This window comes from Melospiza georgiana, chromosome 4 (genome assembly GCF_028018845.1).
Source record: "Melospiza georgiana isolate bMelGeo1 chromosome 4, bMelGeo1.pri, whole genome shotgun sequence".
Classification (NCBI taxonomy): domain Eukaryota; kingdom Metazoa; phylum Chordata; class Aves; order Passeriformes; family Passerellidae; genus Melospiza; species Melospiza georgiana.
The window spans coordinates 27,291,573-27,307,113 of NC_080433.1; the positions used below are offsets into that span (position 1 = coordinate 27,291,573).

The 15,541-nt window shown below is 38.7% G+C and overlaps 1 protein-coding gene across 1 annotated transcript; it reads right to left on the reverse strand.

Moving 5' to 3' along the window:
- Window positions 1-81: 81 nt before the first annotated feature.
- On the reverse strand, window positions 82-12,096 carry GLT8D2 (glycosyltransferase 8 domain containing 2). The gene is made up of 9 exons (XM_058023245.1): window positions 12,065-12,096; window positions 10,557-10,652; window positions 9,195-9,363; window positions 7,401-7,518; window positions 5,955-6,039; window positions 3,173-3,285; window positions 2,571-2,737; window positions 2,024-2,136; window positions 82-1,481 (listed from the first exon to the last, which is right to left on the reverse strand). The coding sequence occupies exons 1-9, from the start codon at window positions 12,081-12,083 to the stop codon at window positions 1,309-1,311; spliced, it is 1,053 nt and encodes a 350-aa protein (XP_057879228.1). The 5' UTR covers window positions 12,084-12,096; the 3' UTR covers window positions 82-1,308.
- Window positions 12,097-15,541: the final 3,445 nt, after the last annotated feature.

Sequence of the window (15,541 nt, forward strand, 5' to 3'; positions counted from 1 at the left end):
TCTTTTATCATGTGAGGAAAAGATGAAGTAAAAGCAATAAGCTGATGAAAACACTAAAGTTTTGATAATCTTATGACATTTGGTGCTTCACGTACTTGAAAACAGACACAAACAGTATCTCCACACTCCATGCTGGTCAGAGATTCCTGTACCAGTATATTTATCCTCTCTTCACAGCTAGTGACATTTGTCAGTTGTGTGTAACTGGTTAATGTAGGTTCTAATCCTGCTGTAACACCTCTTACAGAGATCACATACTGTCATCCTGTTGTGAGGCAGGCGTGTTTACAGTTTCTTCCCAAATTATGTGGGTTAATTCTGAAAATCTTCAATCGAGTGAGGGTGCATTATGATTCTGATTGTGTTTATTAGCTGCAGCAAAAAGCTATTCCACATATTGTCAGAAAGGTATAGGACTTGTCTTGTCTGTTATTTAAAGTGTATTGAAGCATGTATTGCTGTTTACATGGATGTTTTCCTGCAGGTGCTTGAAGTATCTTGTATCAGGGATTTGTTTAAATTTAGTTTTATTTTCAATAAAATTAGAAGCATGAAATTAGCACTGCTGCTTATGTAGCACAGTAGGATGTAACTCCTGAAAGGCTATCCTGTTTGATTGGAAGGGAAAGGTCTCTTCCTTAATGGAATCACCCACTTGGTTATCTGGATATAAAATACAGTTAAGTGTACAATGACCATTCCACTAAATACTGCAGTTCTGTGTCCTTCCTCAAAACTGGTGCTCTTTTTGTTACAGTGATACAGAAGTTCTTAATTTGTCTTAAATCTATCAATAAAATTGGGAATTGTACTTCAGTGTATTGGAATGTATTTTGCGTCTTGATAGGATGTGTTATACACAGAGATGCCACAAAACAGTCACCCCACAACAGAACACAGTAACATCTGCCCAGGTTTTCAATTCAGGCTGTTTAATGTGGGCTAGATAACTAAACACTTCTTGTACATAACACTGCAGCTATCTCCTGTGTAGATTTTTTCCTATTAGAAGATACGGGAATCTTACTTAGAAAGACCTTAAATTAAAGCACTCTTTCTGACACTGAATTTCACCTCTGTGTTTAATGAAAATACTTCATTGTCAAATACGTTTGTTTCCTCACCTTACGGGAAAAATCTGAACCATGTATTCGTCACTCCAGCCTCCCTCAGCTGCCATAAGCACACAAAACTGATGGTCAGTTTTTCATATTTTTAACAAATACTTTGTTTTCTAAAATCATACAACATGTTGAATCTCAAACTATTAAATGCGTCCCATACACTATGTTATGCAGTATTTCAGTATCAGCTGTCAGGACGAGTTAATTTGAACTTCCCTGAAGGGTCAGGAATAAACCAGTTTTCCCAGAGATCAGTGTGGACACTGGGGTAGTCCCAAGGTTTGTATCTCCCATTCCAGTGAAGTAATTTAGCTTCTTGAAGAAATTGCTCTGAGTAACGGGCATCAGGACTCCAACCTGCATGGGTAGATTAAAAAAAAAAATTTAAATGCAATTTTGATAATGGAAGACACTGTAGAGTGAGTCAAATTCAGGTGACTGTTTTCAGAAATCTGATAGGTATGCTTTCATGTTAGTTTACAACTAGTTGTATGATACAGCAGCTATTTTCAGCTTGATGCCTCTTATGCAGCATCGGCAAAAACTCTGAGGAAGTTTTCTCTCTCAACACTTTTAACATCTTGGCATAGCTGGGATTTAAAACAAAGTAAAATCTATTAATTTTACCATACCAGCTAAGCCATTATGTTTTTCCTAGGGTAATTCACCACTCCCTAGATGAAAGGTAACTACATCCTCCAAAATGTTGATAACAAACACTGCCAGGTCTCCCCTTTTCTTCCATTGCACCTGACTTTTTTCAGTCTCACTATATTCAGGTATTTCATATGTTCCTTCCATGTAAGTGGCACATGAGGTTAAGTCACCTAAGGTCTTGCACCGGAATCTCACAGATTCATCTTAGTTCCAACTTGCAAACAGTGAGAAATTCAACTTACCAAGATGCCTTATGTGCCACATAGGATTAATAGAGGAATATTTTCCATGAAATACAATCAGCATTGGGGAGGTTGCCACACCTCCCCCAAGGGTACTGCTATAGAGGTTTTCCCTGCAAAAGGAAAAATAAAATAATATGTTCAAAACCCCAAGGAATCTTTAGTACAAAAAGCAGATTAAAAATAAGTATCTGGCAAGAAGAAAATACTCCTCCTTCTTTAAGCTAGCCTCAGGAAGGGAAGATCATTCAGTGGCTTCATCCCAGGCTAAGTTGGTCACCCAAAATGAGAACCACATGTTCTCAATGTCCCTCAGGATTAAGTGTGGCTTGTGATTGAACACAAGACTAAAATTCCAAGTGGCCATTTTCTGGTACAGGATTGGTCAGATTTAAACAGATGGAAATGCTGGAACACAAGTTACTTCACTTGACAAGATCTCAAAAGAAAGACAGCTTGGAGTTAAAAAAACCTGTAAGAGCTTTTAAATGTAAAACTGTAAAACAAGTATTAAAAGTACAGTGTGAAGCTAGATTTCTACACATACTCTACATTTCTTCGCATCCACTTTTCCAATTGCTGTGTGATCCACTGATGTTTCCATTCAGTCATGTTACCAACAATTACTCCAGGATTAAAGGAGCAGGTGCTGGGGCTGATGCCAAGATCTCTAATGGCTTGCTTTCTGTAGTCCAGGAATCCCATGTATGTGTTCTAAGAAATAAAAAAGTATGTTCATCCCCTATGAATCTCTGTAAAGATACATTTAAATGCACCTCACTCTCACTGAGAAGGAGATTAAATATGCTCTTCCCAAGATAAGTTTCTAGATGGTAGTTACCTGTTGTTAGTTCTGTAAGACAAGGCTGTAAGGCAGGATACTTCCAGATATTAAATTACTTTTTCCACAATATTGTACCATGGAAGTTTGATAAGCCTTTTCTCTTGCTATGTTTGTCTTTTGGTAGCCCACATTAAGTCATGCAGCATCACAATTGTACCAGTACAAAAAGTCCTTAATTACCTGTACTATTACAAAGCTATCTATATCTACATATATAAAACTTTCACTTTGGGGAAAACACATAAAATCATCTTACCTTTATGGGCAAACAAATTTGTTATTAGTATTCCAGAATGGCATCTTACCTGCATCCCTACACTTCTAACCATTTCATGTGTAGAAGGCAGGTCACAATCATCTGAAAAAGCTGCTGCATGTCCAGGAGCTAACTTAGTATTGTAGAGTTCCTGGATGTCACCTGATTACAGAAAGGTCACAAGCATGAGACAACACCTACTGCACTGCTGCAGACCTGATAGGACAACATCAGCTCTCATATCTTATAAACACACCAGTCTTAAGGATAGCCCCTACTGAATTTTGTAATATGGTGTCCTAGGGTGACTTTATAATGCTTTTATCCCCAGTCATGTGTTCTGTTCATGCTGGATATTATATTCTGTGCCTTCAAAACTGGCTCTCAGAGCAAAGGCAGAGAGAAGAAGCACAAGGTTTTTGTTAGCAGCCTCACTCACTCCTCCACATTTGGCTGGACTGTTGGTATCTGGGCACAGATGGGGCAGAACATCATGCTCCTTTTGCTTTCTAGTTAGTTAGTTTAGCTAGCTGAGGCAGTCTGAGCTTTCCCTGGACTGTTTTTCTTTCCCTCTTCTTGGAACCATTTGAACCTGCTCCAGACCAGGCCCCGGGGAAACATCAAGAACACTTCACAGCCTGCTGGGACCCACTCTGCAGCCTTTTCCAGTGCCAGAGGGACTGATAACAGAGCAACCACCCACCAGAGAGACTTTCTGAATCTGTCATCTCTTCAGAGCAGTGAATGAGTTTCGTCATCTGGTATTGTTCATTTTGTGTGCTGGAGAGTGCTTTGCCTGTTAAATGAACGAACCAGTTGCGGGGAGGGGCCCCCTTTGGAGGTTTTCTCCCACATTTGCTCTAAACCAGCACATATGGGACCATTTCCAAATTTGCACTTGGATATCTAAGGTCTATCTTTAGATAGGATCATTGGTATTCAATACATTGATATTGTTGTCCAAAATCAGCTACAGCAGAAGCCAACAGGACTGTTAAAAAGCCTGGTTACAAACTTATGCATTCATAGAGCTTCTCTATGGAGAGAGAGGGCAAAGGCATTTTTTCTGAGCCTCTTTAAGTCTCACAAAAGCTCCACTTCAGTGTTTTGCACAGATGAGGTTTTTCCTGTTATGGTGTATTTATCTCCTGGGAAGATACCTGGATTCCCAGCAATGGCTGATTGAGATGTGTCTGTCATTTGACCATCCCTGCTGGCTTCACATCCCACCCAGCTCCTTCTTGGTGGAGGGAAACATTGCAATGCCTGGCACCTCACTCATCACCTGACTGTCACATACCCAAGATGTGCCAGGATAGTTTCAAAGCAGGTAGGAAGCAGAACACACCCACAGCAATCAAGTGAGCCTGCATCTCAACCCCTTACAGCTTCCAGTTTTACTTTTGCTTTTATCTCTTTTACTTTTTGTACTGCTGGTCTTCTGCCAGGTCAAACAGCTGAATCAGCTGCTTCTGCAGCTGCACAACTGCATTTTACACACATAAAAGGAGCTGTCTGGGGACAGGAAAGGCCACTTGGTCAGCAGCAGCCCACCATGAGGTTTTATGTGAAACTACACCTTTACCCCGCAGCTCCACGATTATCATCAGCTGACACCCCCAGGGAAGGGGAGAGCCCTGTGCTGGTGAACACAAGTGCAGGGAGGGGTGACAGGGGAGTGGCAGGCTCAGCTTGAGCTGCTCCTGAAATTGGAGTCTAAAGGAAGACCTGGAACCTTTCAAAGAGTTAAATATTGCTGCTGCCCATTGATGACAGACAGAACAACAAAACCAAAAAAAAAAGCAGAGATTGCCACTGGAAGCACCTGTACTGGAGAACTCTGATAGGAAATCTATGGCAAATTAAAATGAGGCAGAACAGATTAGTTGCCTTTTACAAAGCAGGAAATAGTGACCCCTTTAAGTGCAGGTTGTCTGAAATCTGCCTCTAGGGAGACAAAACTATAAAAAGGTGCAGAAAAGCAGTGGAGAATTACACGTTTGCCATTTGCAAATTCACTGGTCTTAGTGTTCTTACAGCAAAGACTAATAAAGGCCCAAAAATTTATTGTACTTACACCTTCCAAAGGAAATTTTGCTTAGTTGCCCACCAGGGTTAAAGCACAACACTCTGGTTAAAAAGTGCTTTAAAGTTACAAGAAAATATGATAAAACAAATATGAAGACAACAGCTCTACAGAGAAAAAAACCCCAGCGATTTGGAAACAGAACAGAAAAAACTCACAGGAAATTAATCTTTAAAAAGAGATCAAAAGAGATCACTAAGATGATAAGAAAAAAAAATAAAATATTTTTTCAGGATTTCAATGCCTTCTAAGTGCTCCCATTTGACTAGGAAGTCTGAAATCTTCGTGATTCTGCAAATTACTTTACATTCTGAGCTGAAGATGCTCAAAACCATATTTTGAGTGTTTGGAGCTTCCATCCACGTTTTTGACTAAATTTCTCTTGCTCTCAAGAACAGCAATTCTGGATAAAGAATTGGTAGCATTTGTGGGAATTTAAATACCAGAAGGAAATGCATGTCACACACTTAATAGACATTGCAGCTTCTGAGTGAAATCTGTGGTATCTTCTAGCAATTAACCAGAATCAATTAAAATGAAACCCGCATACAATTTTGATCAAAATTATTCAAAATATATGCAGGTAAGTTCTTCTTCAAACTTTCATTTAAACAAACAGATCATTTGTAGTTTCCCCAACACTCCTACTAGCTGCCTCAGTTTCTGTCTCATAATTCCAAATGGCTGTAAAAGCTGCAATAACTTGGATTTTAATTCTGTTAGAAACTGGTTTTTAACAGCTTACCTTGAACAATGACATCATCATCCAAATATATTACTTTCTCATGCTTCTGGATAAGCAAAGGAAGATAAAATCGAACAAAGTTCAACTATTAAGGAGAAAGAAAAGGTAAAGACTAAATGGTAAAGCTATTTATCACAGCAGTCTCAGGCGTCTGTCTCTCTTAAGTCAGCTGGAATTTCTCTCTATTGAGCACTAATCAGTGACCATTTGCTTCTTCCCCCATAGCTTTACTGCTATCTCAAATCTGGTATTATTACTGTTATTGCTGTTATTACTTATCCACTATGGCCCTAACCATGCAACTCAAATATGTTGCTTCCTCACAGAATCCTTTAGGCTACAAGGGGCCTTTTGAGATCCTCTTGTTCAACCCCCTTGAGAGGGCTCAGCTGCAGCAGAGCCAACTCAAGCAGACTGACAAGGACCATGCCCAGTTGGGTTCTGAATATGTCCACAGATGGAGACCCAACAGTCTCTCTGGGCAACCTGAGACTTCTAAACTCATGCTTTAAAAAGACTTTGCTTTAGCTCAGAGGGAATTTCATGTTATTTGTGCCCATTGTCTCTTGTTGCTCCCCTCAAGTATTTACACACATTGATAAGACCCTCCTGAATCTTGTCTTCTCCAGACTGAAACAGCCTCAACTCTTTCAGCCTCCCATATAAAAGATGCTTCAGCCTCTTAATCATCTTTGTAGCCCATGTCACACTCACCCCAGTAAGCCCATTTCTTTCTTATACTGGTGGACTCAGAACTGGGCATTTTCAGATGCAGCCTCACCAGTGCAGAGCAGAGTGGAAAAAGCACCTTTCTGGACCTGCTGCCAATGTTCTTCCTAGTGCATTTTTACAGCATAAATCACGCCAAACATTTAAAAATGTGATAGTACCATCAATCCACTCTAAAAGAATTATTTGACTAGTGACACAGACATGGGATAACTTCTACAACAGCAATGAAGAACAGAGCAGAGGGAAAGGGGACTGAGAATGTAAGAACAACCATAAGAATTCAGATAATTTTACCCAGCCCCTGCCTTCAGAGTGGTCCTAACCGGATGCTCAGTGAAAAATAAAAATAGAGCAAGCACCCAGAACAGTTGTTCCATGTATTCTTCTAGCTTCCAACTATTTTCAGCTCAAGGGATTTTCTGATCTAGGTGTGATCTAAATATGAACTTTGATCCTAACTGAACCCCCTTAACATTTTTACATCCATCAGACCTTTCAGCAAGGAATTCCAGAGATGCAGTACTCATTGCATGAAAAGTGCGCAACATCTCTTGCTTATGCTATCACTCTGACTAACTGGCACATTGGCTCTTGCATTGGAAGAGACATATATGCACACCTCCTCCATGAAATGGAACAGATCTAGGACATTTTTAAGCCCATAATAAGCATTAAAAACCTCAATAATTTATTATGTGGTGTTCATTGACTCACAGGCTGCAGTAGCTCAGGACGTGATGCATCTTGTCTGATTTTTCCTTTTAGTACCATAGGATTGAATTCCACAACCTTAAATTTTATTTCTTTCAGTTTAGAATTTTCAATCCATTTTCTGTGATGGAAAGAAAATAAGTAATAAAAGAAATATCAAGTACATGGCAAGTACTTCCGGCATGAAATTCACAGACACTTAGGAGAATAATAAGAGACCTTAAAATCTCACTTGATCTATTCTGTCCCAAGACAGAATCCCTTATGTCTACAGCTATTGCACATAGTCCTTTGTTAAACTTGTTCTTAAAATACAAAAAAATCCCCACAAAACCACAATAAAACAAACACCCCATACCACTCCCCAAACCAGAGACTCCATATATAGCCCAAACGACTAATCTTTCACTAATCTTTCTTTATTACCAATAAACTATATTTTTCTAAATTTTTTTGCTATAATTAAAGATTATAATTTCTTACCCTATCTACAGTGCTTTTAAAGCTGAGGTTAGTCTTCACCCTTTCACATCTTCATGGTCTTCCAGATGACTTCTACATCACCTCCTAATTATGTATTCTTTATACTAAACTAATTTTCTTTTCATCTTTTTGTCAGATTTTTTTATCACCCTGTTTATTTTCTCTCCTGACACAAATTGCAGATGCAAAGGCTACAGAAGTGAAGTAGCCAGAGATGAGAACTGCTAAGAAATGTTTTAGTTTGCATTCACAACTTGGTCCTCTTCAAGACAATGTTTGCAAATCTGAATGTTGAAACAAAATTAACTGAAACTTCACGAAATTACATTCATTGAAATGTCAGGATATAATTTCCTTTCATGAAATGAAGAATTCTCATTTATGAAGGAAATAAATAACAAATCAAGGAATGAAGTGAAATGAACATACATGAAATATAATGAAGTGGAAAAAGAAGAAAACTATGTAATGAAGTGAAACAAGTGAAAGGGAATAGAATGAAATGAAGTGCATTGAAATGAGATGAAACCTCAAGAAATTATACTCATTGAAATAGAGAATTCATATTCTTTCATGAAATGAGGAATTTTCATTTCAGGAAGGGAAATAAAATGAGAAAAGATCGACTAAAGCAAAAAGGATAGAAAGGAAAGAAAAATGTATTGCAGTAAAACTGAGAAGAAGAAAATTCTGAAATTAAGTGAAAACAATTAAATTGAATGGAATGAAGTGCTGTGAAATGAAGTGAAATTTAATGAGATGAATATTCATTGAAATCCTGAGATTTCATTTCCTGTCATGAAATGAAGAATTCTTATTTCATGATAGGAAATTACATGAAAAATTAAGGAACGGAGTGAAATGGAAAGAAAGTCATCACAATACTTTTTGGGCCCCTTTTTTAGAACTTTAATACATCATCAACAGAAATTAGCTTTAAACAGCAAGTTTTTTCTACTCTGAAGATGAAGATTCAGCACCAGAAGAGAGGTAAGTGCAGTGGCACAAAGTGGGATTGTGACAAGCTGGCAGTGTATCCTTGCCTCACTACAGATTCTTCTGCAGCCTAACTATCAAAACCTAAGAACAGGCATGGCATGGTCTGGTTATTTCACACCTCTTTGCATGAGTCAGTGCCTTGTGGAGGACAAAGTGGTCCTTTTTTTATCACATACATAATCCTGGGGGTTGCTCCCAATACTACTAGATTTCTCTGAAAAGTCCTCTGAAGTCCAAAAGGACTAGTGCCTGGGCTAGGAGGAACAACAACATGGCTCTAACTACAGCCCAAACCAAAGCAAGGCTGATATGTACCGAATGTGTGGGATGGTTGTCTTCAGCCCAATGATGTAGAATAAAACATTGGCCTCTGTGTTGCTGTAGATGCTGCTGATTGCTGCTACAGCTGCACCCATCCTGCCTGCAGCAGCACAGATCACCACTGGGATTTCTTCCTCCATTTCCTCAGGGTTCTCCAAATCCACTACAAGAAACAAACCCATTTTACACCAGATCTGGGTCACAAAGATGAGTAAGTACTACCATAAGCAGTAGAATCATTCTATCATCACTCCATTTTTCCTTACCACATCCTACACACATTCCCATCTCGCAAGGCACACAGCTTGAGCTGTTGCTAATCCAGAACCACTTGCAGGTTGACTGGACTGTTGGATGCCTCCAAATAGAATAAATAAGAGAGTTCTCAGAATCTTCTACTAAGCAGGGGCACAATTTAGCCTGTCCTTCATGTAGCTTCTTATTCATATGAAATCTGGAGAGGTTTGAATACCTTTGAGACTTCTACTTCTCAGCTATATTTAGTGCAAATTGAACAATAAGTTCCAAAATTATCAAAGGAAGGAGGCAAGTCAAAGAGACAGTGCAATTGCATGAGTTCCACTTCTTTGGCAAGCTGGTTTGAAAGGAAGAGTGCAAAAATTTATATCAGCAGGAAGTTGCTAATGATATAAGGGAAAAAACCCTAGACTACACTGAATCAGGTCACATTCCTGCTAAGGATTTATATCCCTGATTAGCACTGATTAACTTACAGAACTTAAACAGATATAACTGTACTGGCTAAAACATAACAATTACAGTCATAACAACCCCGACAAAAATATATTGAAAATAAATTATTTATATCAAGATAGAGTTTGTTTACCTTGGCAGCAGTAAGCCAGCTCTTTATATAGATACTATATAAATAGCTTACTACATTTAATACTAGTCCAACCTAATTAACCTAGCAGGTTTCTGTCGCTATAAAAATTTCAGCTAAAACTTCTGCTGTAAATATGAAGATTTTATGGCCTATCTGAAATGAATAATCAAGCCAAGCAGGCAGGGCATGATCAAAGTTCATTACCACTTGACAACTCCAACCTGTTCAGCTCAAGTAAGGATATACTCCAGCATCCATCTACATCAGTGACATCTGGATAGAAACTTAATCAGAATTACAACTCTTAGTCATCAATATCAATCTCCTATAATTTTATTCACGTAATTCAGAAGCAAAATGCTTTTCGTTACAGACTATGTGAGACTAAGCAACAGTGTGAGTAGTTCATCTACTGCAAGACATTCAGTAAGGTGAAAAGTGCTGTTCACGTTAAGACATGAGGAATACAAAACAGGAACATAAATGAAACTGAAGTGACAGTCACTTACCCGTTTCATTTCTTAATGCCAAGGGCACTTGGTGAACTTTTCTATACAGAATAGCGCACACAGTTAAGACAAGAAGTAACAATAAGATCTGGTTAACTGAAACAAGAGGGAGAATGTGTTAACAATCACTATAACAGCTAATTCCCAAGTATCTGACTAAAGAAAAAAAAAACCCAATTTGCAACCACTACAGGTGATAGAAAAATTCGATAACCTGTATCTGTTGTGTTTTTCTCATGTTATTTGATCAACCTAAAAACTTGAAACATTAGAAACATAACAATAATTCTCCCTTATTAAAATAATCCCCAACAATCTGATTTTCATGGTTAATTTGCTCACTAAATCATAATAGTCACAATATATTTGGGTTATCCATACTAGAAAATACACATATTTCTGAATTTAACCAGGAGCTCAGAACAGTTTTTTTCCTGGCTAGTCTGTTGTCTGTTTACACTCACTTAATGAGTTAATTCTTTTTATGTAGCCCTTCCATTCTATTATGCTTCCCTGATGAAACTTCAGACACAGGAAAATTTTTATATCTATTTCAATGCTCAGATCCTGAAAGTGTATTTGAGCAAAACCCTAAAAATTCTAGAAAAACAAACCCACCATGCTAGTGAAACCAGGAATGTTCCAAAATATTTGAAAATACTTATTTTGACAGGGTAATTTAAATCAGTAAAATCAAGCAAGGCAAATACCTGCCTTTATATTCTGATTCATAGTTCCTAGAAGACTGTCTTGTACAGGTTTAAGTCATTCAACACAAACCAAGCATGTGCAGGTGTTGGGACAGTTCACCAAGCACAATAGGGAAGGAATACCTTGCCCTCATCAAAATGGGTGTTCTTTGTTTCAGACTACTTTGTTACTTTTGTACCATCATAAAATGTATTTAAGGTGTTCAAAAGAGCAAAGGGAACAGAGTTTTGATCTATTTTAATCAAAATGGCCAACTGGCCATAACTGGGCACAAGACTAGATTGAAATTGGTAAACCAAACCTGCATTAATTTAAACCAGCTGAGGAAAAAGCCCACTGACTTCTGAGAAATTTTGGGCACGTAAATAAATGCAAAAGCCCATTTTCAGTCACTGACCCTTACAGCTGATGAGAACCCCAAAATTCTGGGGGCCACACCTCAATATTGAGTATGAACAGCATTAATGTGCAGATCTCTGTAAAATTCACTTCAGTTCCCTGGGCAGAATTCACATGAAAACAGCAGCTACTTGCAGTATTGGTGGGAAATTTCACAATCTCCTGTCTCATGAACTAAAGCACTAAGTAATTTTAAATTAATATGAATTATGGTGGTACTTATCTGACACAGTTAACAGGAAAAGACTTATCTGCATACTTAAAGTTAAGCATAATTTAGCAATACCAGAACTATAAATTTGTACACTACTCTGAAAACAGTTGCATGAGAAATGGGATTTGATATTTCTGTCCTCTTTTAAAAAATACATCTTTCAAATGTTTTTAATCTCTCTTACCTTTCTTTAAAAGAGCCATGTGTCCTGTTAGATGAGAACTGTGATTTATGGTAAACTAAAATAAAAAATAATTAAAAGAAAAAAAAATAAAAGTGAGAAATATCATTGATGCCAGAAGCGTATTCTTGTTAATTATATAAAGGTCTAGGGTTTGGATTATCAAATTTTACTACGGAACTGGCAAAAGTAAAATGGCAATTAATCTCTGTAAATACCTTTTGTTTTTGAACAAATACTAGCTTTATGGGTTTGAAATATTTTTATTAATAATTTAGCAACTAATAGGTTTTGAAAAACATTTTCATAAATCCCATCTGACCATCTACATAAGTACGTGATTTTTAGTACATTTTAAGATACTGTGCAAAGAAGTATTAAAACATCCACCAATGCAATTTATAAATATATTTATCTCTGATTTCACCTCCAACATAGTAACTATAGCAAATACTAATGTCTTGCTGGAGTATGCATTCCCAAACATATGGGAACCTTATACCAGGGCAGCGTCTTCAAGACCCTCAAAAAATTTCAGAGCAATAGTGCAAATATTTTCTAACAGCTGTATTCTTCCAGTGGGTGTAGTGGGCTTGTGTTTATGCACATTTTTTGTGATGCTGAACAAAAGGAGGTAGCCTTCCCTAAAACTGTGCTTCTAGTCCAGGCCTGAGAGCAGCCATGTCTGAGAAGACAGAACATAACCCCTAAAGTACAGGATTATGAGAAATACAACATTCGATTGAATTCTGGACCCAAAACTACTGTTTATGAAAGAAAACACAAAGCACATAACCAAAACAACAACAACCAACAGTAAAAAACAGCGCCAGAAGTTGGATGGGAGAGAAAAATCCACCTGTGTGATCCAACCTTTACACTATGTAGGGATAGAACAAAAACAATTTTACCTGCTTCCACACCTACAGATATGGACACATTACTGCACAGATTAAGATATAAGATCAGTTCTGTGCACACACAAAAGTGAAGTTTGTTCCAGCTCCTTAACAAATCAGACAGAACAGCAAGAATTCTTGAAATCTGAGTCACAAAGCGGACCACCTCCCATTGGTTAGTGCTCAACTTCAGGCAGAATATTAAATTAGTCTTTACTTTGACCAACAAGTTAAATGACAACAACAATAACAACAAAAATATATATATGAAATTTAAGATGTGGCATTGACTACAAACCACTTATATTCAAATTTATTTAAGTCAGCTAATGGCTAAATCGCAGTGAGAAAGGAGTACTCTGGAAGTTCTTCCACATCTGCACTACTTATCTACATTCCAGGAAACCATTCTCTTCATGTGGCATTAATTTACACAGAGGAAATCAAGCTTATTTGTCAGAAAAAAACACAGCTGAGAAAGCCTTTCTCTCATGCATTACACAGAAGTATTACTTTCTTTTACACTTAAAAACTTTACACATTTAGGGAAGCAGAGGGACAACAGAACCTGCTATGCTCTTGGGCTAATTTTCTAACCCCACTTTAGCTGATCACAATCTTCCCCTGATTTCCACGGAGCTACATTTGAACTAGCATTTGTAACAGTAGCCACAAATAATCCTGATGATCACTGCAAGATGAAAGCAGCACAGCCACAGCTTCATGTTATCTCCAGAAACTATTAAATCCACATAAACTGAACCATGTTTTAAACGTTAAAATCCAAAGACAGACTCTCACACAAGTCTGAGTTCTACAACTACAGCATTCCTACGCCCCTGATACACCAATTGATTACCTACTGATTTTTAAGGAAAGAGAGGTATATTTGTTCCCCTGCAAATATTTACTCATTTACTGTAGACATTATTTCCTGGAACCTGGCAGTCCCTAACTCAGCTGCCAAATCCTATAACAAAACGAGGGGCTGCAGAAGGGAAAGCTCAAAAAACAGTGACATTACTGATCAGATATTTCCTGCTTAATTAGTCTTTTTACCTCTTCAAAGCAGCACAGTATTTGGGACTCTTCTCTCCTGAAGCGCTGTGGAGTTATTTACTTGGATCCTAGATAGCTCACAGCTGTAAGCACTCTTGCCAAAGCGTCCTCGACCACCATCCTCCTTTGAAATCACCCACACAAGGGCCTTACAGCGCACAGTAACAGTTTTACGATTTGATTCCTTTTTCAAACTCTTCAGAGTTTACTTTGGAGTTGTACTGGTTTTCTTTCCTTTCTCTGCTGCTGAGGAATAGGGCAGAGTCCAGACGCTGTGCTGGAGGAATGAGAGCACATAAACCACTTCCAGATGTGCAGAATGATGATACAGCCCCAGATCTGGCAAACTTGCCTCGGAAATTCAGCTAGCAGATTGCAAACAAATCCCATAAGACAAAAAGCCTTAAAGGGGTGGGGGAAAGAGAAGGAAACAAACCCTTCCAGAAGTCACTTCCAAAATCTAGCTGCAAGTTATGCTTTTAGTCATTATTTATGGTAAATATGAACAGGCAACTAGTGTGCCAGATCCAGACTACAGCATGCTGAAGTCTAACAGAAAGCCAAATGTGGTGGTATGTTTTATGAGTTCTATAGTTATTTCAATTGCAAGTTAGTGGTTCAATGTTATTTAAGAAAAATGGTTTGATCCTTGTACCCCCGTTTTATCCCCTCATAATGGTTTTTCCCAAGTTGTTTGCCCCTGAATTTTCCTGCCGCTTAGTTGGCCCTCAACATGCCTGATCCCTGCTCCTCCCTTCCTTCCCTTGTATGGACCTGTCAACCCAAGTTGTGCTATCCCCTTCCCTTGTCCATTGTTGTAGTGTGTTTTTATACTTCGTAATACTTTGAAGAAGTTCTGTTCTTGTATCCCCATATTTTTCCCAAATGGTTTATTCCAGATTGTACCCCACTCCCTATACCTGTGTAATCCCTCCTCCTTGCAGAGATCATCCCCAAACCGCAACCCTGGCTGTCAATCACTCAGCATCCCATCCCCTCCATCTAGAAGCTTCGGTCCAGGACATCGAGCGATTAGCCAGACGCTAAGGGTCAGCCCCCCAAGCCTTGCCCCATTCGCTGTCCTAAATGTCTATCCCCCAATATCCATTCCTTAGGGTCATTTATTGGTTAGTAAAATGTTATCTACTTTTGGTTTCCTACTCCCGTTAAATGTAACCTTGGCACATCTCCCGGGGCTCTCGGCAGGAGGCCCCCTAAGGTGCAGGAGCTCCCCAAAGCCCCTGAATAAAACCTTGGATTAACCCCTTCTAAGAGTCGGCCCTTTATCTTCTACCGATGTCTCCAGTGTCTCTTCTGCTGCAAAGGCAACTAGCCTAGGTGCCCTCAGTACCCTCGGGGCACAGGAGAGTGTCTCCCCGCTGTCGGCCGTGTCCGGACTGCCCCCCTGGAGTCTGCCGACTCGAGCCTGACTGAGGGGTCCTGAGAGGCGCCCAGACGAACAGAGACAGTCCATCAACCTAGATCCACACTTTTTGTTCCCGAATGTTCAATGTCAATTACC

Bases quoted from the DNA above. Each gene is read 5' to 3' on its own strand.
- GLT8D2 (XM_058023245.1), bottom strand. The intron at 9,364-10,556 runs GTAAGTGACTGT...TGTTTCTTGTAG, and splicing joins GGCATTAAGAAATGAAACGG to TGGATTTGGAGAACCCTGAG. The intron at 1,482-2,023 runs GTAAGTTGAATT...CTACCCATGCAG, and splicing joins GTGGCACATAAGGCATCTTG to GTTGGAGTCCTGATGCCCGT.